This window comes from Uranotaenia lowii, chromosome 2, assembly GCF_029784155.1.
Source record: "Uranotaenia lowii strain MFRU-FL chromosome 2, ASM2978415v1, whole genome shotgun sequence".
Classification (NCBI taxonomy): domain Eukaryota; kingdom Metazoa; phylum Arthropoda; class Insecta; order Diptera; family Culicidae; genus Uranotaenia; species Uranotaenia lowii.
In genome coordinates this window covers 223235579-223258736 of record NC_073692.1, presented here as the reverse complement: position 1 = coordinate 223258736, position 23158 = coordinate 223235579, and the positions used below count along the sequence as shown (strand labels likewise).

At 36.4% G+C, this 23158-nt stretch overlaps 1 protein-coding gene across 1 annotated transcript in view; it reads right to left on the bottom strand.

Moving 5' to 3' along the window:
- Nucleotides 1-9265: 9265 nt before the first annotated feature.
- The window catches only part of LOC129742354 (putative gustatory receptor 28b), a 46567-nt gene continuing 32674 nt past the window's right edge, over nt 9266-23158 (bottom strand). Inside the window, exons 4-7 of the mRNA XM_055734245.1 lie at nt 11721-11862; nt 9642-9710; nt 9425-9514; nt 9266-9352 (exon numbers count right to left, since the gene is read on the bottom strand). Coding sequence (XP_055590220.1) covers nt 9266-9352; nt 9425-9514; nt 9642-9710; nt 11721-11862 — 388 coding nt within the window. The remainder of the gene's footprint in view (nt 9353-9424; nt 9515-9641; nt 9711-11720; nt 11863-23158) is intronic.

The following is a 23158-nucleotide window of genomic DNA, read 5'->3' as shown; positions in this document are numbered from 1 at the left end:
TCCTCCAGGCGGCGCTTTTTCTCCTGGAAAAGTTGGACTCGCTGCCTCTTCCGCTGTCGGTGATTTTCCACATTTCGACGGGTGCCTCTTTGCACTACTTCATATTGTTGTTTATTGTTTATTGTTTAAAACATCAACGGATCATATGTTGATCCTAATGATTACTAACTAACAAATTAAAATTAATATCAACATAAGACTACACAATACTTCATACACTTAAAATTTTCCTTCGGAATACGTTCCTTGAGACGTCGAAGTCGAAATGTTCGGAAAACCGATTAAAAGTTTTTAGAATGCCGATGAAAGCGCTGTTAGCCCCGTAATTGTTCAGGCGAATCGGAACGTAGAGCTGCAGGTTCTGGTTTCGTAATCCTCGGGGTCGTACGCTGAGAGGTATGACCTCCAACAGTTCGGGGCAGTCGATTCTAGATGTTAGAAGGTCCGCTACAACTAGAGCACGCGTAGCATTTCGGCGTGCTTGAAGCGTATCTAAGCCTATGAGACGGCAGCGGCTTTCATAGCTTGGTAAACGAAACGGATCCTGCCAGTTTAAGTGTCGTAGAGCGTACCGCAAGAATCGCCGCTGGATAGCCTCGATTCTTTCAGCTCCGTTCTGGTAGAAAGGGCACCAAACAGCTGAAGCGTACTCGAGAATAGAACGAACTATGCAACAATAAAGACTTTTCAGGCAGTATACGTCTTTGAAATCTTTGGCCATACGAAACAAGAATCCAAGGCTTCGAGAAGCTTTGTCGACAACATAGTTCGTATGAATCTTGAACTCCAGCCTTCGGTCGAGAATAACGCCCAGATCGTTGATATGGTCCACCCGGATGATGGTTTGGTCTCCGAGGATGTACTCTGCATGAAGAGGATGCCGCTTACGGGTAAACGATATTACCGAGCATTTACTGCGGTTCAAGGGCAAGCAGTTGATATCGCACCAGTGAGCAAAAGCGGTGAATTGCTGTTGGAGGAAGTTGATGTCGTCTTGGCCGTTTATAGTGTGAAAAAGTTTCAGGTCATCGGCATAAGCGAGCTTTGTGCCACCGAGGAGCGAGAGTACATCATTAAAATAGATCACGAAAATGATCGGTCCCAAATGACTTCCTTGAGGCACTCCTGAAGAAGCAACGAACTGCCTAGAAAAGGATTCACCAGTACTAACGGATAACTTTCGTCCCATTAAGTAACTCCGGAACCAATCCAGTAGGGAACCACAGAAGCCTAAACGTTCGAGCTTTGCGATTGCAATTTCGTGGTTCACCTTATCGAACGCAGCAGAGAGATCTGTGTAAATGGCGTCTGTTTGACTTTTCTTGGCAAAGCTGTCCTGCACGAACGATGTAAAGCTCAGTAGGTTTGTAGTCGTGGATCTTTTAGGCATGAACCCGTGCTGATCGTTGGAGAAGTGATGCTTGCAAAATGAGAAGATGGGATCCAAAACAACTAGTTCAAACAATTTGGCGATCGCGCATAGAGCGGAGATTCCGCGATAGTTGCTCACGTCTCTCTTATCTCCCTTTTTGTGGACAGGAAACATGTGAGCTTCTTTCTACAATGAAGGAAAGATTCCGCCGTCCAGCGATGATTGAAAGATATGCCTGAGAGGTGTCAGCAAAGATGGCATAAAACGCTTCAGAAAGGTAGCTGGTATACCGTCCGGGCCCGTAGAAGATGAATTTTTTAGCTTAGCTGTCGCTTTTAGGATGGCTGCATCGTCGACCAGAATACCATTCAAAGATGACCCTAGGGGTGATATATTCAGTACAGCTCTGGCCAGTTGCTCCAAGGAAATTCCCCCAGTTGTGAAAATACTAGAAAATTTCTCGGCAAAAAGTTCACAAATTTCTGGATCAGAATTCGCTGTGTCGCTGTCGAGGAACATGTAGGACGGAAGCCCTGGTTCTTTCCGTTGATTTTTTACGTGCTTCCAAAAAGATTTCGGACTGGTCTTGAAATTCCTTTGTAACCGATTTAGATAATTCAAGTAGCTACGCTTACTGACTTTTTTATAAGCAGAGTTTAGTTTGCAGTATTCTCCCTTAGTGTAAGGGGATTTGTGCTTGTTGTAGTTTCGGAGTGCACGTTTCTTGGCCGTCTTCAGTCGCCGCAGTTCTTTAGTGACCCAGGGAGCCCGTATATCATTCGCTACCCTACGTTTCGGAACATGGCGATCAATAACGTAGTTAAGAATGTTCGAAAAAGTCTCAGCAGCTGCATTTGGATCAGAAGGATCGAGCTCAACTTCCCATTCGAGCTCAACTGCCGCCCGCGCGGCATTCTCTTCGTCCATCACCCTCCTACACTCCTCGTCGAACCAGTCGTTCCGTCGAGATCGCTCCACATAACCGATGACGTTCTCCGCAGCACTGTTGATGGCTGTTTTGATGGTATCCCAACAGTCCTCAAGAGAGGCTTCGTCAAGCTCGCCCTCTGCCGGCAGCACTGCTTCGACCGATTGCGCGTAGTCTGCCGCGACCTCAGGTTGCTTCAGTCGCGCGATATTTAACCGAGGCGGGCGCCGGTTTCGCGTGTTGTTTACTACGGAGAGCTTTGGGCGCATCTTCACCATCACCAGATAATGGACCGACTCGATGTTGGCGCCGCGACAGGATCTGACGTCGATGATGTCCGAGAAGTGCCGGCTGTCGATCAAAACGTGGTCGATCTGTGATTGAGTTTGGTACGGTGATCTCCAGGTGTACTTGTGTGGGAGGCGGTGCTGAAAAAAGGTACTACGTACGGCCATTCGTTTGGAGGCGGCGAAATCAATAAGTCTGAGGCCGTTTTCGTTGGTCAGCTGGTGCGCACTGAACCTTACAATTGTCGGTTTGAATTTCTCCTCCTGGCAGACCTGAGCGTAAAAATCCCCGATGACGATCTTGATATCATGTTTTGGGCAACGGTCTTATTCACGCTCCAGCTGCGCGTAATATTCGTCTTTGTCGTCATCGGTACTTCCGAGGTGAGGGCTGTGCACGTTGATGATGCTGATGTTGAAGAACCGGCCCTTGATTCTCAACCGGCACATTCGTGAGTTGATCGGCCACCACCCGATCACGCGCTTTTGCATCTTTCCCATCACTATAAAAGCTGTTCCAAGCTCGTGTGTGTTGCCGCAGCTCTGGTTGATGGCACGACCATCTGGGTACGTTCGTACCGTGGAGAGGAAAGTTTATAATACATTTTTAAATTTTATTTTTAAATGATATGTTTTTGATTTAATTTTTTTTGTGAAAAAAGTGAAGAAATTTCTTGAATACTTTTTTTTAGTAGCGAAAGTCATTTCAATAACAAAAGCTGATAGAAATATTGCATTTTTAAATTCAGGGTCCTAAATTAGTCGAAATTACCTTTTGAATTCATTGCACCTCAGAAAAATGTAAACTTTGTGGCCTCGTGTAAATTATGTGGTGTGTTAAGCATTTAGAGGTACAAAAATCACGAAATTCTGAAATTGGTTTCTTGAAGAATATTTCATATCAACATTACATTTGTAATGAAATAAAATTTTAAATAAAAAAAAATGGCTCGTCTGAAACTCTGTTCTTATTTAGTGCTGTATTTATCAAGAAACTAGAAATTTTCGCCTAAAGGATGCACTGACTATAGAGTAGAGGACAAACTTTTAGGATTCGCTGTGTCTGATACTTATTAACGGTGAAATGGAAACTAATATAGCTAAATATAGTCAAAGGACCTTTTATCTTTCAATTTTGCTAGATTTTTGCTTAATCTTATGTCACTCTGATTCAGGGGCGGTCCTAGAGCTAGCTCTTGGGGGGGTGATTTTCCAATTTTCAAAAATCAGTCAATATATAGGAACGTTAATATCTAGTGAAAAAAACAATCGATTGAGTGAGCGGGGAGGGGTTGCAGGGGGGGGATGGCCAATTGCAAATGAATCTACAATATAAGCTGCACACCGTTCCTTCTTTCCCCTTGAATTTCACTGAAAAACATGTATTTAAAAAAGTATGAACAAGAAATGAGTAATGAAAACTTTATCAAAGTTTCTCTATTTACTCATTTTAATATTCTTATACACAACCCGATCAGGAGAGCATATCAAAATAATAACTCAAACGTATCTCATCAAGATATTTACATCTGATTCGGTTATAATTAAGTACTCAAAAATTTTGATTTTAAGTTTCTCTAATCTGAATTATATCTCATTCTGATTGACAGACTCGAATGGGGTTGAGCTCATTTTCAATGACAAAGATTTTTTTCGGATTGTCCTAAAATAAAATGATTATATCATATTTTGATATACGTGCAACTTTTTATGAAACACGGACATCGAAGTCAACGGCCCGAACCGTGCATTAATGAATTCCGCTCATCAGATCCATAAATTGAATCCAATTTTTGGGAAACCAAAAATGGAGCATGGTTGTAGCATATAATGTGATTTATTTACATTCCACTAGAAATTTTTCTCGAAGCACTCATATCTTGATAAGTTATAATTTTGATAGGTTTTGTTCTGTCCAATATCAAACTATGCTATCTGAATCAGATATAATCTTGAAAGGAGCATATCTAAAATTTATATAATTTAGCTATGATCACATAGAGTTTTTGATATAATATGAGATATTTTAACATCCTACGAGCACTGAATAATAACTCATTTAGATAGGAAAAAAAATTAGTATCAAAATATCTCATCTTGATATAATTTTGTTTTTCCCTCCTGATCGGGAACTTACACATCCTTTTATTTAACAACCAGCAAATCTATAATATCCACTGCGAAAAAATGTTGATAATATTTTTTTTGTTTGCAGATATATCTGGTGTTTTTAAATTGTCACTTCAAGAGCTCTTCAAAGAATTTCTCGTTATGAATGTACTTTTTTTTAATGAAAATAATACACACGTTGTTGAGTGATGAAAATGTAGATAAAATTTGTTCAAACTATCTTCATTTTTTTCCTGAGCTTCGAAATGTTAGCGCTCTGATATTTTATAATTAATCGGAAGTATTTTACTTTTCATCGATAAGGCCGATAAACTAATAAACAAACATAACTAACGGGCATTAAATTCTTATTGGGGTATTTTACTGAATCGTGATTTGAAAATTTAGTATTATTATTTTCAAACTTGCAAACACAATATATAAAATCAACACTTTCAATATAAATTAAGTAGAAAAAACAGATTATCAAAAATAAGTTTCTTAATATGAAGCTTCTGGAACCTAATTTTATGTGATTTGCTCTTGAATTTAAAGTTATCATTCAAAATTATCAATTTTATTGGACTACAACAAATAAATTATAAAAAAAGTGATTAATCTTTTTTACTGTTCATGTAGGTACCTTTACATAATTCCTGATTTTTAAATAATTTTGAACTATATAACTATAAAACGAAATGAAGTGTTAATTCTGAATATAATACTTTTTTAAAGTGAAGAGTTTCAATCATTTGCAATTGGAATGTCCAAGCTTTCAGATTCAGAATATCAAAACTTAAGCTACATTTAAACTTAAAATTTCAATATTATAGTGTAGATCAGCTGAAAGCACTAAAAGATCTTCTGACTGTTAAGCATGATAGATTGCCTTGTTGCCGAAAAAATAGTGGAATGATAAAGGGATAGTTTTAATTCACAAGGGAAAAAATTAAACGGAGGCAAACTAATTTTAGAGGATTTTTGCGTCTCAAACTCGACTTTTTTGTTAAATTTTTTCTCTCCCTTCTTAGTCTCTGACATTTATTAATTTTTAAACTTAGCAGTAGAGCGACATCGATCAATGATAATTGAGGAAGTAACTAACCTACATGAACAACAAAAAATATGTAAAATCTTTTCATTATCCTTTATTCATTCATCGATACAGATTAGAGGGAAGAATGCCAAAAAGTAACAAATTCCCGAAAAAAAACAATACATATTTCGTCTAGATAATCATCTTATTTTACTAAATGGGGAAAGATACCTTCTTCTATTATTGTTTCTCATGGTAAATTACTCACAGTGTTCATGAAAATTGATCATTAAGTTCTTTCTAAATCTTTTTGATATTTTACACTTTTGCTAAAAAATGCAAAAAAAATTTCTATGATACTTGTGTTTTCAAAATTTATACCGGAATCAAGAGCAGATAAAACATACAAATTTGCATTTAGTGCTCCTAAATAAGTCGAAATCAGTTTTTAAATTTTTTGCACCTCGGAAAATGTAAGTTTTGTTTCCTCGTGTTATAGTTTTGAATGCAGATTTTGGGTTAGGGAGATGAATTTGAATCTCTATCGCCAACACCAATTCCTTCATATTGAAACAGATTTTATAAATACTTTTTTGTTCCTTTTTGGCTCTAAAAACTCATAGGGAACGCACGTGAGTCATAACACGTGATCTCTTTTTCGATTTATTGTTGCTGAAATCTCTTGAGAAGGTTTTTTAAAATTTAAACTTTTACAACGAATATTTTATAATCGATTACTGTTTGGCAGTACTTGATTTTTTTTCATGGTCATCCATAATATGAATGTTTGATGTGATACATTTCAAACAGAGTTTAATCAAATCAGATTCTTATTTGAATAGTGGAAATTTCAGGGTGAAAAAAAAAAACTCGCGAAAGAGAATGTTTACTGTGATTCAGAACCTGAATTTTTATTTTGCAATAAGTCTAGATTTCCTTGTAAACGCAAGTGAAAATAGGACTTACTTAAGATTTTAAAATGAGGTTAGCATTAGCCATCTGATATGACCTTATAAAGTTTAAAAATTCTCAATAAACCAGCTGTAAACAAAAGAAAAAAAACGAATTTTAAATTCAAATTTATATTTAAATTTCAGACACGTATAAGCTTTTTATTCTTTAAGTGAAGTTTTATTAGAATGATTTTTCCTAATTCTGAATTGATAATTTTCCTTCGATTAAAAAAATATTTTGAAATACAATTACGATTGAATTTGTTTTTTCGAAATATTAGTGACTAAAAGACAAAAAGAAAGATTATAAAATTAGATGGTCAATTGAAGTCATACGTTTCTTAAACCCCTTCTGAAAACTGATCACTCCGATGGATAATTTGACTAAAATTTAAATTTCTTACAGCAAAGGAAATTTAACACTTGATAGCCAAAGGTTTTTTACTTCTTAGAACGACCAAGATCTGTTAATCCATTAAACATGATAGAAGTTTCTAAAAATAAAGAAAATTTAAAATCACATGATTCTGTACGTTTATAGGTTAATGATTTTTTTATTGTTTCCTTCTAAATCTGAGTAAATAAAAAAGAAACTGCATATTTAAGGCAATAAATGTATGATGACAACAGAACAAATATTTCAAGTATTTCAGTGTTATAACCATATTTACCCCCCTATATGAGTTTTTCAAATTTGTCATTTCATCAAAATTCAAAACAAAATCAAGAATTTAGAAGCTCTGAATTTGAAGCAAATATAAAATTTTTTACGATTTGCTCGTGTCAATTTGGGTATATGAGGGAAATAAGTGACAATTTTAAAAAAGTTGTACATTCAAAATCAACACTAAACAACACACTTTTGTTGAGTTACTTATCAACAAAAGTTATTCGGTATAATTCAGTTCAGGGAATTGCAAGTTACAGCTGCTTGAGTTTGGTGGATCGACTTTTTTCAATATTCAGCCTTTTAATTGATAAATTAACTTTTTTGTAGAATAAACACCCCCACGGAGTGGAAAATTTTGAAAATTTAAAAGCACATCTACTAAGAAAAGTTCCAACTTCTTATAGACATTCGAGCTTTTTCGGGTATTTTATAACGGTTTTTTGCCGCTTGGGGGGGGTGATCACCCCGATAAGCCTGCTCTGATTAAAGGATCAAGTCTCCTTTAGTTAGGGATCAAGTCTCCTTCAACTTAAAAAATATCACTTTTTTTTGTGGCACGAAAATGCTTCTTGTTCATCTACTAGTTCATGTATCGTTCATACTTTTGGAGCATATAAACTTATAATTACACGCTTTCAAAAATTCCGAAAGACGGCGCTTTGCTATTTTTTCCAAAAAGATATGATGAAAATAAGAAAAAAGGATCAATTATCTCCATTTTCCCCTATATTATGTGATACAGGAAAACTTATTAGGAACAAATAAAATGTTTAATTTAAAAAAAAAATCGACTACGAACTAATCCTAAATTCTGAAGTTCATACAAATTGGAATGAAGGTTTTGTTTTTGATTCGCACAAGATTTAATTGGAACCAGCTGTTGAATTTGAGTGTCAAGTTTTTTTCTTCTTCAACTCGGTAAGTTTAGTCTGACATTGCTGTATAAAATGTTCACCTGGAATTAATAGAATCAAAAGTTCAATTCTTTCTTGTTCATCAAAAATTCATAGGCTATCCTTATAATTTTATTTAAAAAGATTAAACTGAAGTTACAAAGAAACCTTACACATGTCTTATCGTTGACTCTGAAATTTGATTATTAATCTTTGAATTATAAATATGTCCAGCTTTACAATTTCAATGAGATATTTTATTAAAAAAAATGTTAATAATAATATTGGATATAAAATCCTTAATCATGATTCAAAATTTTGGTTTGAATTCTGAAACATGATTTTTCATAGTGAAAATTTCATGCTTTTTTTAACATCTACCGCTAGAAAAAGAAGGTCACAAATACATAGAAGTTACAAAATCATTCCCGACGTCTTCAAAATATTCAGAAAATAAAGTTAGTTTTGTGTGATTTAAAGTTTTTATTTTCCTTCAGATGTTTGATATTAACTTGAAATCGTTTAATAAGAATGCATGAGCTTTGAACTACAGAATAATTGTTAAATCCCAGTAAAGGAAAAAAATGAGAGCTTCGAGAGCAACTGTTTCGCAACAAAAATGCTAAATTCGAATGATTTACAAATAAAATCAATGATTGATTTTTCAATAATTGTCAATTTCGAGCAAAGGGAAAATTGAGAGCTAAGAAATTATTTCAGTTCGAGAAAGAAAAATCGTTAAAGGATGCAACAGTGCTGCCTCGTGCGTTCACTAGTGTAACTAATGTGTTTCATGCAGTAGTAACGTTACCGCTGATGGTGCTTTGTTGTTGCCTATCTGTAGGCTCATTCCAATCGAGTGAACAATCAAAGAAACTACACTGGTTCAAGAGTTTTGAATATTTAGCAGCAGTAGTCCTAATTTTGTTTTCAGCATTGTGCAACTGAAATTGACTTCCTGTAGTATCGAACTAGTTTCCGTTTCGAGTCTCTCTAATCAGCCTCAGGCGCCCTTCTCTAGTGGGCTCGTTGCCATTTGGACTTGTTCTGGGCTACGTCGAACTGGAGCAAAATCAAAATGTACGTAGTAACTGAGCCTATTATCTGGAATGGAAACGGAACAAAAATAAAATTCACGGGGATTTTCGGAAAAGGCTGAACCAGTAGGTTCCTTACATTGAACACAAGTACATGATCGATGTTGAACAAACCGCAGGCTGTAAATTCGACCTTTTGCTGCAGCAGCTGCAGGGAAAATAGTTTTATCTGGAATGGAAAAAATGTACAGCTTAGAAGTTGGTATAGGAGTTTAGTGTATGTTTCTGAAGGATTGGCAATGAACAGGATTGATGGAAAATTCTCTATTTCTCTACTTTCTAAATTTTTCCCTTACCGATGATTTCGCTGATTGATTTCGTGTTGAAAGGGCCAGAGCATGTATCAAGCATCCGATTTGTTTCGACTTTTGAAAGCAAAAATTAAGCATATAAGAGAAAATCTGTGAAAGAATTCTTCAAAATCTTAATTGATTATTTGATAAGTTTTTATCGAAAATATTTATAATTTATTAAGGTTTTGTACACATGTATGAACACAGTGATCAGCATGAAGAAAAATCCATCCATAGTTTTAATCATTTTGGAGCTCAGGATGGCCACATTATTGGTTTTGGCCACGAGGATCAAAAGAATACTACTGTTTGTGGTAGGTAGTGCTCGGAATACTTGCAACAGAAAAAAAAGTAATACGTTAAATTAACTTATTCTTGTTTATTGCAGGAAGTCGCGGCTAAACCGTTTACAGAGAAAATAAATAATAATTCTTTCACCTGTTCAATCGCTTCAATGAACTAAATACATTCAAAAATTAGTTACTGATTCATGAAATTTTGATAATATCCAATTGAGAAAGGTAGGGCTTTAATGACTAAAGGTTAAAGGTAGAACATCTTTGATGAAGCAAACAACAAATTATTTATTGCAGTGTATAAGAGAATGTTAACGTTAATGACAATGATTTGAGTAGTAGTAGTAGGAGTATCTAGAATACTTATGTATGGGTCACATCACAAGAGAGAAGATAGGGTCGTATGAGGGGACTGAGCGAGTTAGGGTTTCGTTAGGGTGTTAAGGAATTTCAAGTCAATGTGGTAAATGCAGAGGTGAAGATGAAATCAAATGTTTCCGAGAAAGAACGAAATCTTAGAAGGAAATCTGGCAGATGACGTAGGTTACCATGAAAAAAAAAATTATACACTGCAAAAAATCCACATATTAGGGGTATGTGTCGGCCTATATAGATCTTTGCAATTTGTCTGCCATTTACAAATTATGTGTCACACATATATTCCGGAAATATTTCAAAGCATGAAACTTATAAATTTCCACAAATTGATGTTATGTGTGAAATGAAACCGCCTACAAATAGGCTTTAATTTGATATTCAAATTATGTTATTTAAAATCTAGCTTCAGGCGTTTTAAAATAAGAGAGACAGTTGTGTTTTTTTTTCCAATGGTATAATTTTCTAGTAAAATATTTAATGTAAATCATCGACGCTCAACTGCTGTCTTTTTTCAGTGGCTTATCGCCCAGAATATCCGAGGCTACTTTTCAGAATCCAGCGTTCTACTATTGTTAAAGGACTATCTGGAATCCACAAGATAACTTGCTGTGGGGAAAAAATAAAACAAAACAACAAACGCTTTGTGATAATCGTAAGAAAAATAATTTTTTAGAAGTTGAAAATAAATTTACTAACCTTAATTGCCTTTGTTTTTCGCAATAAAATTTCTTTCACTGGTACATACATCGTGTTTTTTCCAATTGTAGTCATTTTGAAAGGGTGAAATATTTCAATTATCACATTCATATAAGTTATGTGTAAGGAAATGAACACCATATTCCAATCCAATATAAACTAAAACTCAAACATAAATTTTATTTGAATCATATAGTAGCAGAGATTCATGAGCTTATGTGTGAAAGGAACATAATCTTAAAGTGTAGTTTTTTTGCAGTGTACGAGTATGTATGAATGCTGTATAAAATGTCAACTTGTGTGTCCTCTTGATCTTCACCACCTGGTCATATAAACAGGTTGGCCCTTGTTCGAATTACTCGTGATTTTTTGGAACAAGTGTGTGTGAGAGCGATTTTAAAGATGGGTTCGTTGGAGATTTGGGTGATGAGTGTGAGCAGGTCATTCTGTATTCGAAATTGGAAGACAGTGGTTCAGCATTTTGGACAGTGGTTCGGAAATGGAAAGCCGAAAGAAAGGGCCCCGGCGAGGTTACCACACTGTTTTCTACGCTTTTTGGGTTAAATCATAATTTTTCAAAACAATGTATTTGTCCGCCTGTTACAAATAATATACTGCTTTCCTGCGTGTTGATCTTTCCGATTGAAATTGATTCTTACTACCAGTGTAGCAAGCAGTAACTTACCCAGAGTGGCCTCACATTTGAACCTACCTCATTTTTGGCCGCGTTACACACGTTGCAGATCCGGAACACCCTCATGGCACAGGCCATGGCCCAGAACAGGGTACTGAACACTTCATAGCTGCGATAAATTAAATCCGGGTGCGAAAGTACGGTCCACTGCAAAAGGATGCTGTTCCAAGTGGTGGCAATTCGAGAGGATGTTTTTCGCATGTATTCCAAAGGCACCAAATGCGTCGAGGAAATTGTGTTTGTTTTCGATGTTCCATTTTTCCACCCGATGGATTGATAGAGAGACAGAGAAAAACGGAAAATGGAATGCGTTAGAAGTATCCAATGGACAGTCATTTTATAACTGTTCTTAAAACTTGTCAGAGAGATGGAGTAATTGTCAGTGATAGTTGCCTAAATTAAAATGTTGTGAACCATGAGGTCTCGCAAAATTAAAATGAACAATAAATGGAAAGAAAAACACATTATGGAAGTCTTAGGGTATCTGATATAGAAGATTAGATTTTTTTTAATAGGTTGTATGCTCCTAAACGTGAAGATTCATGCTTGAAAAATATCTAAGATTTATTTTGGTTGGGACTTTTTTTTTTAATTTTTATTAAATTTCCAGCTTTTCACATAGCAGAGAAAATTAACAAAAGTGAAACCTATTTTAGTAAAGTATCGCGGCGCTGGTGTGATTGCAATAGCAAAATTTGCAAACTGACAAAAAGTTCGAAAAAAGCTACCTTTCTACAGTGTTGAACAATGTTTACGGTTTATTGATTGAAAGATACACTCAGGCAAATTCTTATTATAATTTTCATAAGATGCGTCTTATGAACCGCTTTTAAGAGTGCAAAATTGTTTTTCATAATAATCTTATGAAATTCTTTCAGATTCAATACGAATATCTAATGAAAAATCGAAGAAACGACATTGTGAGAAAAAAATGAACACATGCATTCCTTCCATCAGTATTTTTTACATCGTCGTACGGAAACTCCATATTCCTAATAGTGAAAAGTAATTTTCTAAATGGCAAGATTTTGTATAAGTTTATTTTTTGTGCAGCTAAAATCATTTGTGAATTAAAATACTTTTTCATTCGTTTACTTTTCAACAAAACACCGCCAAAATGCACAAAGTCAAATGACCAGATGAAGGAGAATAATTTTATGGGATGGAACCGGGTAATTATGTGCTTATGGGTGTAACCATGCTGTAATTTCGAACAAATATGGCAAAAAAATAGAATGAAAATTTTTACCACCTATTTTTTTTATATTATTTACATTAAATATGACATTTTCTGATTCCATAAGACCCTCTTATGAAATAACAACAACCTCCCATCGAAAAAGATGTTCATATGAAGAATTTATTCGCGTCATAAGACAATAATCTCATAAATTTCAATGATTTTTTACAGCGCTACTTTATAAGAAAATCTACCGGCATACATAACAGTATTTTTCTGAGTGTACGGTTTTTAAATAACGTTTTTTTTGCATTTTTTGTGGTCATGATCTTAAAAATTTTCGAAAAAAAAAACTGACACTTAAGTGCAACGTATAGCTTCCAACTTCAGCTTTCTTGGACACTAAGTGAAATAATATTTGAGCATTCTCAAGCTGATCTACAGTCTATTTTCCGAAGCATGTTTTTTCGGATTTTTTTTTCTTAGACTTTTAAACGAAAAATTGAAGTATTGAAGCTGAAAATTGTCTAGAAAACATATTTGAGCTGCATTTCGAATTTTCAAGAACAATGAACTTTATAAAAAATAGAAAGAGAAACAAGCAAGATGTACCTAGTGGTTTTGAGCAAAAAGTGTCAAATTGACACTCAAAGTCTGATTAAAGAATTTAGTTTCTTGGGCTTTCAGGGTGCGTCCAAAAAAAACTGATGATGCAAAATTAAAGGTTTCAAGTATTCATTGAGGGTCCTCGAAGAAATTGTTTTATTTGGATGCACCATCAAGAAACAAGCCGCCAAACTTCCAAGAGTGTCGTATTGACACTCAAGTGCGGATTAGGGAATGAATGTTTTTGACTGTCATGTTTTAAGTTAACTTTCAATATACGTTGGTGGTTTTTCAATTTTTTACTAAAATTTTGGTTTGCTCTAACGCCAAGAACTTTTTACTGCACTATATAAAGATCATATGATTTTTTAAGAAGAACCATTTTTTGATAATTTCAACGGACAAGTTTGGATTTTTTCTTTGTCTGTTTATGATAATGGTTAAAATTAAACGGGTGCAGGGGAGATGGGGGCATAATGGCCACTGGACTGCCCCAAATTTGTATGGGAAATTCAAAACCTGTGAAATGTTATGCGCTGCAGGCTAAAATTAATCCTAGGCCTAGTACAAGATCTCATGCCAAATTTGGGCCAGATCGGATCACGGGAAGAGGTCGCTCAACGAGCCTGAAGTTTGTATGGGATTTTGAGACATTTTGTTTGGGAGAACCATGAAAAACCAGTTTGTCATCAATAACTTAGATTCCCGTCAGCCGATTTCTTTCAAAAACGGTTTTTCTTAAAGCCTAAATTATGAAAAATATTTCATCCGAAGACTTCGTATCGATAAGAGTTAAAATAAAAAAGTTATTAGGCTTCAAAAATGAGCTAACTTTTTTAAGGATGATATTCACCACTGTTAATGAGTCGGAGCGGTCGAACATATTGACGCCTCATTAACAGTGATGAATACCACCGTAAAAAAAGTTAGCCCATTTTTGAAGCCTAATAACTTTTTTATCTCAACTCTTATCGATATGCAGTCTTCGGATGAAATATTTTTCATAATTCAAGCTTTAATTTTTTTTTGTTTCGATTATAGTCGTTTTACCATCTTTATGGCATTCGCGACTTTATCAACGTTACAGTTGGCGGATCGTTATTGAGAAACTATCCGGTACAACTGTGTTCGATGTTTACTCTTGGGCTCGAACTCGCGGACATCGGCTCAGGAGACAACATACTTGCCATCTGAGCTATATCACAAGCCCTGAATAATTCAAGCTTTAAGAAAAACTGTTTTTGAAAGAAATCAGCTGACGGGAAATAAAGTTATTGATGAAAAACTGGTTTTTCATGTTTCTTCCGAACAAAATGTCTCATAATCCCATACAGACCTCAGGCTTGTTGAGCGACCCCTTCCCGTGATCCGATCTGGCCCAAATTTGGCATGAGACCTTGTACAAGGCCTAGGATCAATTTTAGCCTGCAGCGCGTAACTTTTTAAAAAGTCGGGTCATTTGGGGTACTCTAATGGCCACCTTAAGGAAAACGCTTATTTAAACATAGAGAATAGCTATAATATGTGAATTACATCATTGTTTCGTGTTCAGACACTCAAATAGTCTTTTGCGTAATTGGATGAAACTTGAAAAAGTAGATAAAAACGTTTAAAAATGCATTTAAAATATTTTTGCCGAAAGCTGAAAACTAGTCACTATAGAGGCATAATGAGAAACCCCTCGAGGCAGTATGAGCACCATTAATGAAGGCATAATGAGCGTTTTCTGCCGGGGATTCTAGCAGCAAATTCGACTCGATGAAGTTAACTGAGTAATAGAGCTACAGCTTGACTTGTATCGTCTGACGATTTGGCCTATTGGTAAGATGTCGGAGAGGTAATCAGTAGGCTCGAGTTCGATTCCTGGTCGAGGTGATATTTTTATCATTTATCATTCATGATCATGATTGCACTAAACGGTGAGGCGTAGATTCATCAAACAAAGCAATAACAAAATAATCTAGGTCTGTTTGTAGAATTCAAAGAATTTACACATGCTCATACATTATGTTTCTGGTGTTTTGTTTGACGGATGATGCTTTGATGCTGTTAGCCGTATAATGTAACAATAAAAAAAATCAATCATGAATGGTATGTGCAAAAAAAATCCGCTTGAACAGGAATCGAACTCGAGTCTACTGATTACCTCTCCGACACCTTACCAATAGGCCAAATCGACAGACGAAACGAGTCAAGCTGTAGCTCTATTATTCAGTTGACTTCATCGAGTTGAATTCGCTGCTAGATTCCCCGGCAGAAAATGCTCATAATGCCTTCATTGATTGTGCTCTTTTCGCCTCTAGTGAACAAATTAAAGTAAAAAAGCGTTTTAAAATTGATTGAAGTGAAAAATAAAAATTTTTATGATGTTGAAAATTGAGAAACAATGTGTAGATCATGTTGCAGTGCGTACATTTCAGATCAAGATGATTTACAGGTCATAAAAGCTTATTTGGTGGTGCTCAAAAGTTATAATATTTTCGTCACTTTAGAACCTAGTTGGTTATTATTTAATATTTCTGTGAAGATGAAAAGGATATTTTTTTGGTGAAAAATTAATACTATGGGTAGTACGAAACAAGTCCTTATAAAAATTTGTTTAAGAAAATACTTACTTATGTAGAAAAAAGGAGTGCTCATTATGCCCTGGGTGCTCATTATGCCCTCATCTCCCCTCGACAATTTTAAATGAAATAAAGCTTTTGGTTGGGTAAAACTGGGTAAAAAGAAATAAACGCTCAAAAATCCACACACGATGGCGATAAGCAAATTCCATTTTCAATATCTTCAATATCAATCATGTATGGCAGGCCCGTGCGAAGGACCTGTCCTTGGGGAGGTTTTCGAAATTCAAGATGAGCTAGGTACTACAACATTACCAAAAGTGCACAACGAATAAGAAACTTGATTTCTTAAACCATTTTCCTACTGAAGATCGTCCCAAAAACTTGTAAAAATGATAAATTTATTCAAAATTATTTAATCATAATCAAAATTTCAAACAAATGCTTTTTCCGGTAAGTTATTGACTATTCTAAATGATGTATCTTATTCTAATTTAAAAATTTGCTGAAAAATATATTTTAAGTGGTTTTATTTACAAATATGAAATCAATATTTTTGAAGCATCAAAAATCAAATACGAATAAAAATTTCAGACAATTTCAGATCAAATCATCAATTAACATGATTGAAATTGTTTAGCAAAAAGATAATTACTGTTTATTTTTATTGATTTTTTTAAAAGATTTTTTTCGACTTGCAGTCTTGTTTAAAGCAAAAAAACCTACGTATCGAATTACGTTTCAAACATTTCGATACTCATCGATCTTCTCTGAGTACCGAAAAAAAGTTTATCTAGTTGGTACTGCTGATTACAATTTATGTTTCCTTACCAAAAAATGCCGTTTTCATGAGAGAGTCGACTCGGCTGGCTATACTGTCTTTTGATATGTTTTCCAAATGATTTTATTCGTGTTTTTCAGTTATGAGATGTAACTCCCGAAAAATATAATTTCAGTGGAATTTTCTATCACTTATATTTTTTAACATCCTGATTATCACTTCTTACCATCAGTATCAATAGAAGGATTAATTAAAAAAAGTACCACAGAAATAACTTGAATTTTAAAATTATTATTTTAAATCACGATTTAAAATGTGAATTCACGATAAGGACTAAAATTAATGGCCATTTTTAACTTAATAGAATTTATTCAAAATTGCTCATTTTAAGCGGATTTGTGCCAACGTAAGAACTTAACTACACAATTAACACACGACGTATTACAGGACACGACACTTGACGTTCTTACAAACGGAAAAAAGGATTCAAAATTACCTTTTTTGTCGACCGGTTTCGGGCTCGACGTTGCCCATCTACAGGACGATGTCCGACCTCGTCCTGTAGATGGGTAACATCGAGCCCGAAACCGGTCGACAAAAAAGGTAATTTTGAATCCTTTTTACCGTTTGTAAGAACGTCAAGTGTCGTGTCTTGTAAAACGTCGTGTGTTAAGTTGATGATTGATTAAAAATTCGATTTATAGAAGATAATATTAAATTTTATTTTAAATGATCAAGGCATAGATATTTTTAATATTCCATTTTCTCCCAGTTATCAATATAAAAGAGAAACAATAATCATTTTTGAAGTTAACATAAGAAACTTTTTATACAAATTTTAGTTTTGTTCAATACAACATTTTCAATTCATCGTTACAGGATGAATGATAAAAAAAACTGAAAAAATTGAAAATTAGGAATTGCAAGTTTAGTTGAAAATGGTGTTAGGAGAAAGCAAATACTTCTTTGGTTAAAGTTGCGCAATGTAACTTTGAATTTACTACTTTGTACCATTTGTAGAATTTTCAAATACACATCAAAAAATCTTGACCGTTATAAAAAAAATTAAATAACAGCCAGAAGGGAAACGTTTATTAATTTTCAAGCGCTAATTTCATTGTTAAAAATTTCAAGCTCTGAATATTTTGTTGCCATCAATTGAAAAGTTGGGTCCTGAAAAAAAGGAATAGATAATAAGTCCATACAATGATTTTCATATTACATATTTATTTTAATTTATTTAATTATTAATTTAACAACTTTCTTATTAAAAAAAATTCAAAAATTCAAATAAAGACTTTATGTAAAACTTGATGAATTTATTTAAACATTAATCCAAAACATGAAGATGACTGCCCAGACAACCAGAAGTCGTATATTATATAAGTATATTATTTTACTGATTATATCGTATGAATGTTATTTAAACTCATTTTCGTATATCTGTACCTACAATGTGCGTCCCATGCATATTCTTAATCGTATTGAAATACATTGCATGATTTTATTACGACAAAATAAACCAAATCAAGAATATGTGTGCTAATGTACCTATATGGCCTCCAAAATGATACGTATAAACTGATTTTGCTGCATAATATACGAATTGTTTACACGTTTATTTGCACGTACATATATTTGTGTTGCAAATTTGATATACCCACCAAATGGTTGTCTGGGTGATTTAAAAATATAAGGGGATCATGAACTCGAGTTTTTTTCTGACAATTTTTATGAAATAGGTTTTATCTCATTCAATAAATGTGTTGAAGATGGGAAATCATTTTTAGCATCATTATGTCATTTGCGACTTATATCAACGATAAAGTTGGTGGACAATCATTGAAAAACTTATCCGATACAACTGTGATGGATGTTTACTCTTGTGTTCGAACTCACGGACAGCGGCTCAGGAAGCAACTGGCTTGCCAACTGAGCTATACCACAAGCCTTAAGTTGGCAAAACTATTTGACTTTTGCTGTTAAAAATATCTTAGATTATTTTGATTCAAAACTTTTTTAAGAAATTTGTCAAAATTCCCGTATTTTAAAGAATATCGAAAAGTAAACGAAAAGAAAACTTATTTAACTTTTTTCGTCAAAAAGTCAAAAATTTTTGCGGTCTTCGGGAAACTTGATTGTAAATGTTTGTAATATTTTAAAGTTTTGTCAAAAAAGTGTCGAAATTTCGTTAATGATACATAACCTGATAGAAAAAAAAAATAATTTCATTTTTAATTTTTGATTTCAGGGCATCCAAACTAACCACAATTAGATTATTGATTCTGTACAACTCGGAAAAAGTCAGTTTTCTTGGATTGTGTAATTTATCAAAACCCTTTCGAATGTAAAGCTGAACATATAGAAAAACAAGAATAAAAAAAATTGAAATTGGGTTTTGAAAATGTTCCAGTTCATCAAGAAACATGTAATGACAAAAACATTTTTTTTAACAATAGATTAGTTATAATGCAATGGATATTATGTTTTAAATTTTTGTTTTGCTCATTCCGTTGACTACCGTAATCGCCTTTCTCATGGCTACCAGCTTGTTGATGTGCTAAATTAGTATTTGATGAATTTAAATGGTTGGTTTAAAATTGTGAACTTATTTGGCGAGGTTGAGTGAAAAGATTAGAGTATGAAAGCAACAGTTTTTTGAAATGCAATTCAACATTCAAGTATCAATATAGTGTTGTAGGGGAAAACTGTACAAGACGCACCAGTTAAGCATAATTGCTATTTACAGCGATTCTAATCATTTGAGAACCAAATTGAAAGTTGACGACGATTCAGGGATCAGATTTACGTATTATCGAAAAGAATAAATATGATAAAAACACGATTTTGACTATATTTTTGTAAAAAACTAAAACAGCCAGAAAACAAACCGCGGGGTAGAACGCCAAGGCTAGTGGACTGAATGCACTAAACACGAGGGGTGGTAAGAAATGGAACAATGATTATACGGAATGTAATATAATCATTGAAACATCAAATGTTTGGTTACATGTTCATCGTATTTTTGTAAACTAACCATTCTTTGACTTAAAATCATTCAGTATTGCTAAGATCATCAAAAATTTCGCTTTTCAAAATACACTCTTCAATATAATTATATATAAAACGCCTTCAAGTAGGCAACGAAATTTAATTTTTTGATATAGTGATACCGCAGCAAACATGGCGGCCGATAATTTTTTCGAATCGAATATGGGTGCACCGTTTTAACTCGAACAAGGACGAAGTTTGTTATATTTATACATTGTTATCGTAATTTGGGAGTCAGCAAATAAAAAGAATGGCATTTTGTTTTGATATTCGGGTTTCCTCAAAAGTTAACAACATTCAAGATTATTTTTTTATTATTTACATAGTATATCGTCTCACGACATAACTTGACTAACATAATTCCTATACTTCACTCGGTCCATGGCAACCGTTCTCCAATTTCTCGGACGCCCCACGTTCGCCAGATCACGCTCCACTTGGTCTAACCATCTCGCTCGTTGCGCCCCCGCTCGTCTTGTTCCTACCGGATTCGTAGCGAACACCTGTTTTGCAGGACAGTCGTCCGGCATTCTCGCAACATGTCCCGCCCAGCGTATCCGGCCAGCCTTCATCACCTTCTGGATACTGGGTTCGCCGTAGAGTCGCTCGAGCTCGTGGTTCATCCTTCGCCTACACACTCCGTTCTACTGTACTCGTCGCTCGAATACTCCGAGTGTACGCAGGTCCTCCTCGAGCAATATCCATGTCTCGTGCCTGTAGAGAACAACCGGTCTAATGAGCGTCATATACAGGTTACACTTCGTGCGAGGGCTAAGTCTTCTCGACCGCAGTTGCTTGTGGAGTCCATAGTAGTGCACGACTTCCGCTAATAATTCGCCTCCGGATCTCACGGCTGGTGTCATTGTCTGCGGTCACCAGTGAGCCGAGATAGACAAAATCTTCGACTATTTCCAGCTCGTCGCCGTCAATCGTGACCTTGTTATTACTGGACAAGCGGGTTCGGTCGGTCTCGGATCCGCAGGCCAGCATGTACTTCGTCTTGGAGGTATTAATCATCAAACCAATCCTTCCTACTTCGCGTTTCAGTTTGCGGTAGATCTCCTCCACCGCCGCAGATGATCTGCCGACTATATCAATGTCATCGGCAAAGCAGATAAGTTGGCTGGATCTGTTGAAAATCGGGCCCCGCATTTCGCCCACCGCTCGTCGAATAACACCTTCTAGCGCCACGTTGAACATCATGCAGGATAGACCATCACCTTGTCGAAGCCCCCTGCGCAATTCGAATGAACTCGACAATTCACCCGAAATCCGCACACAGCACTGTGTTCCATCCATCGTCGCCTTGATCAGTCTGATCAGCTTCCCGGAAAAGCCGTTCTCGTCCATGATTTTCCATAGTTCGTTACGGTCGATCGTGTCGTATGCGGCTTTGAAGTCGATGAATAGATGGTGCGTAGGGACTTGGTGTTCCCGGCATTTTTGGAGGATTTGCCGTAATGTGAATATCTGGTCCGTCGTAGACCGTCCCTCCATGAAGCCGGCCTGATGACTTCCCGCGAATCTGCTTGCTTGCGGCGTTAGGCGGCGGATTAGGATTCGGGACAACACTTTGTAGGCGGCATTGAGGACAGTGATCGCTCGGTAGTTCTCACAGTCCAATTTGTCGCCCTTCTTGTAGATGGGGCATATTACCCCCTCCTTCCACTCCTCCGGTAGCTGTTCTATGTCCCAGATCCGCACAATCAACCAGTGTAGACAATCTGCCAACTTGTCCGGGCCCATTTTGATGAGTTCAGCTGCGATACCATCCTTCCCAGCCGACTTGTTTCTATTCAACTGGCGAATGGCTTTCTTAACTTCACTCATCGTTGGGAGTGGCTCCTCTTCGTCGTTGGCTATGCCGGCGATGTACCTTCCCCCACCGTCTTGACCTCCTGCATGTGAGCCGTTCAGGTGTTCGCTTCCGAAGTGCTGCTTCCACCTTTTGATCACCTCACGATTGTCCGTCAGGATACCCCCGTCTTTATCCCGGCATATTTTGGCTTGCGGCACGAGCCTTTGTGGGATGCGTTGAGATTGAACTTTCCTGTTTCTTAGGAACGATGCAGCAGCTCCAGCTCCTCGAGCTCCTCCTCCTCCAGGTGGCGCTTTTTCTCCGGGAAAATTCGGACTCGCTGCCTCTTCCGCTGTCGGTGATTTTCCACATTTCGACGGGTGCCTCTTTGCACTACTGCCGCCCGCGCGGCATTCTCTTCGTCCATCACCCTCCTACACTCTTCGTCGAACCAGTCGTTCCGTCGAGTTCGCTTTACATAACCGACGACGTTCTCCGCGGCACTGTTGATGGCTGTTTCGATGATATCCCAACAGTCCTCGAGAGGGGCTTCGTCAAGCTCGCCCTCTGCCGGCAGCGCTGCTTCGACCGATTGCGCGTAGTCTACCGCGACCTCAGGTTGCTTCAGTCGTGCGATATTTAACCGAGGTGGGTGCCGGTTTCGTGTGTTGTACACTACGGAGGACTTGGCGCATCTTCACCATCACCAGATAATGGTCTGACTCGATGATGGCGCCTCGACAGGATCTGACGTCGATGATGTCCGAGAAGTGCCGGCTGTCGATTAAAACGTGGTCGATCTGTGATTGCGTTTGGTACGGTGATCACCAGGTGTATTTATGTGGGAGGCGGTGCTAGAAAAAGGCACTATTTTCGGCCATTCATTTGGAGGCGGCAAAATCAATAAGTCTGAGGCCGTTTTAGTTGGTCAGCTGGTGCGCATTGAACCTTTCAATTGTCGGTTTGAATTTCTCCTCCTGGCCAACCTGAGCATTAAAATCCCCGATGACGATCTTGATATCATGTTTTGGGCAACGGTCGTATTCACGCTCACGCTACGCGTAAAATACGTCTTTGTCGTCACCGGTACTTCCGAGGTGAGGCTGTGCACGTTGATGATGCTGATGTTGAAGAACCGGCCCTTGATCGGCCACCACCCGATCACGCGCTTTTGCATCTTTCCCATCACTATAAAAGCTGTTTCAAACTCGTGTGTGTTGCCGCAGCTCTGGTAGGTGGCACGACCATCAGGGTACGTTCGTACCGTGGAGCCCTTCCAGCATACCGCTACGATGTTGAATTTACGGCTCTTCAATTCGTTGGAGAGCACGTGGGTACTGCCCACAAAATTTAGAGATCAGCAGTTCCATCTTTCAAGTTTCCAATCGCTATTCTCTTTTCGTCGCGTGGGTCTTTGCCGATTTCCATCCGAAATATGTTGTTCGTTGTTTGTTGCTTCTGTTTTTTGTAGTCACG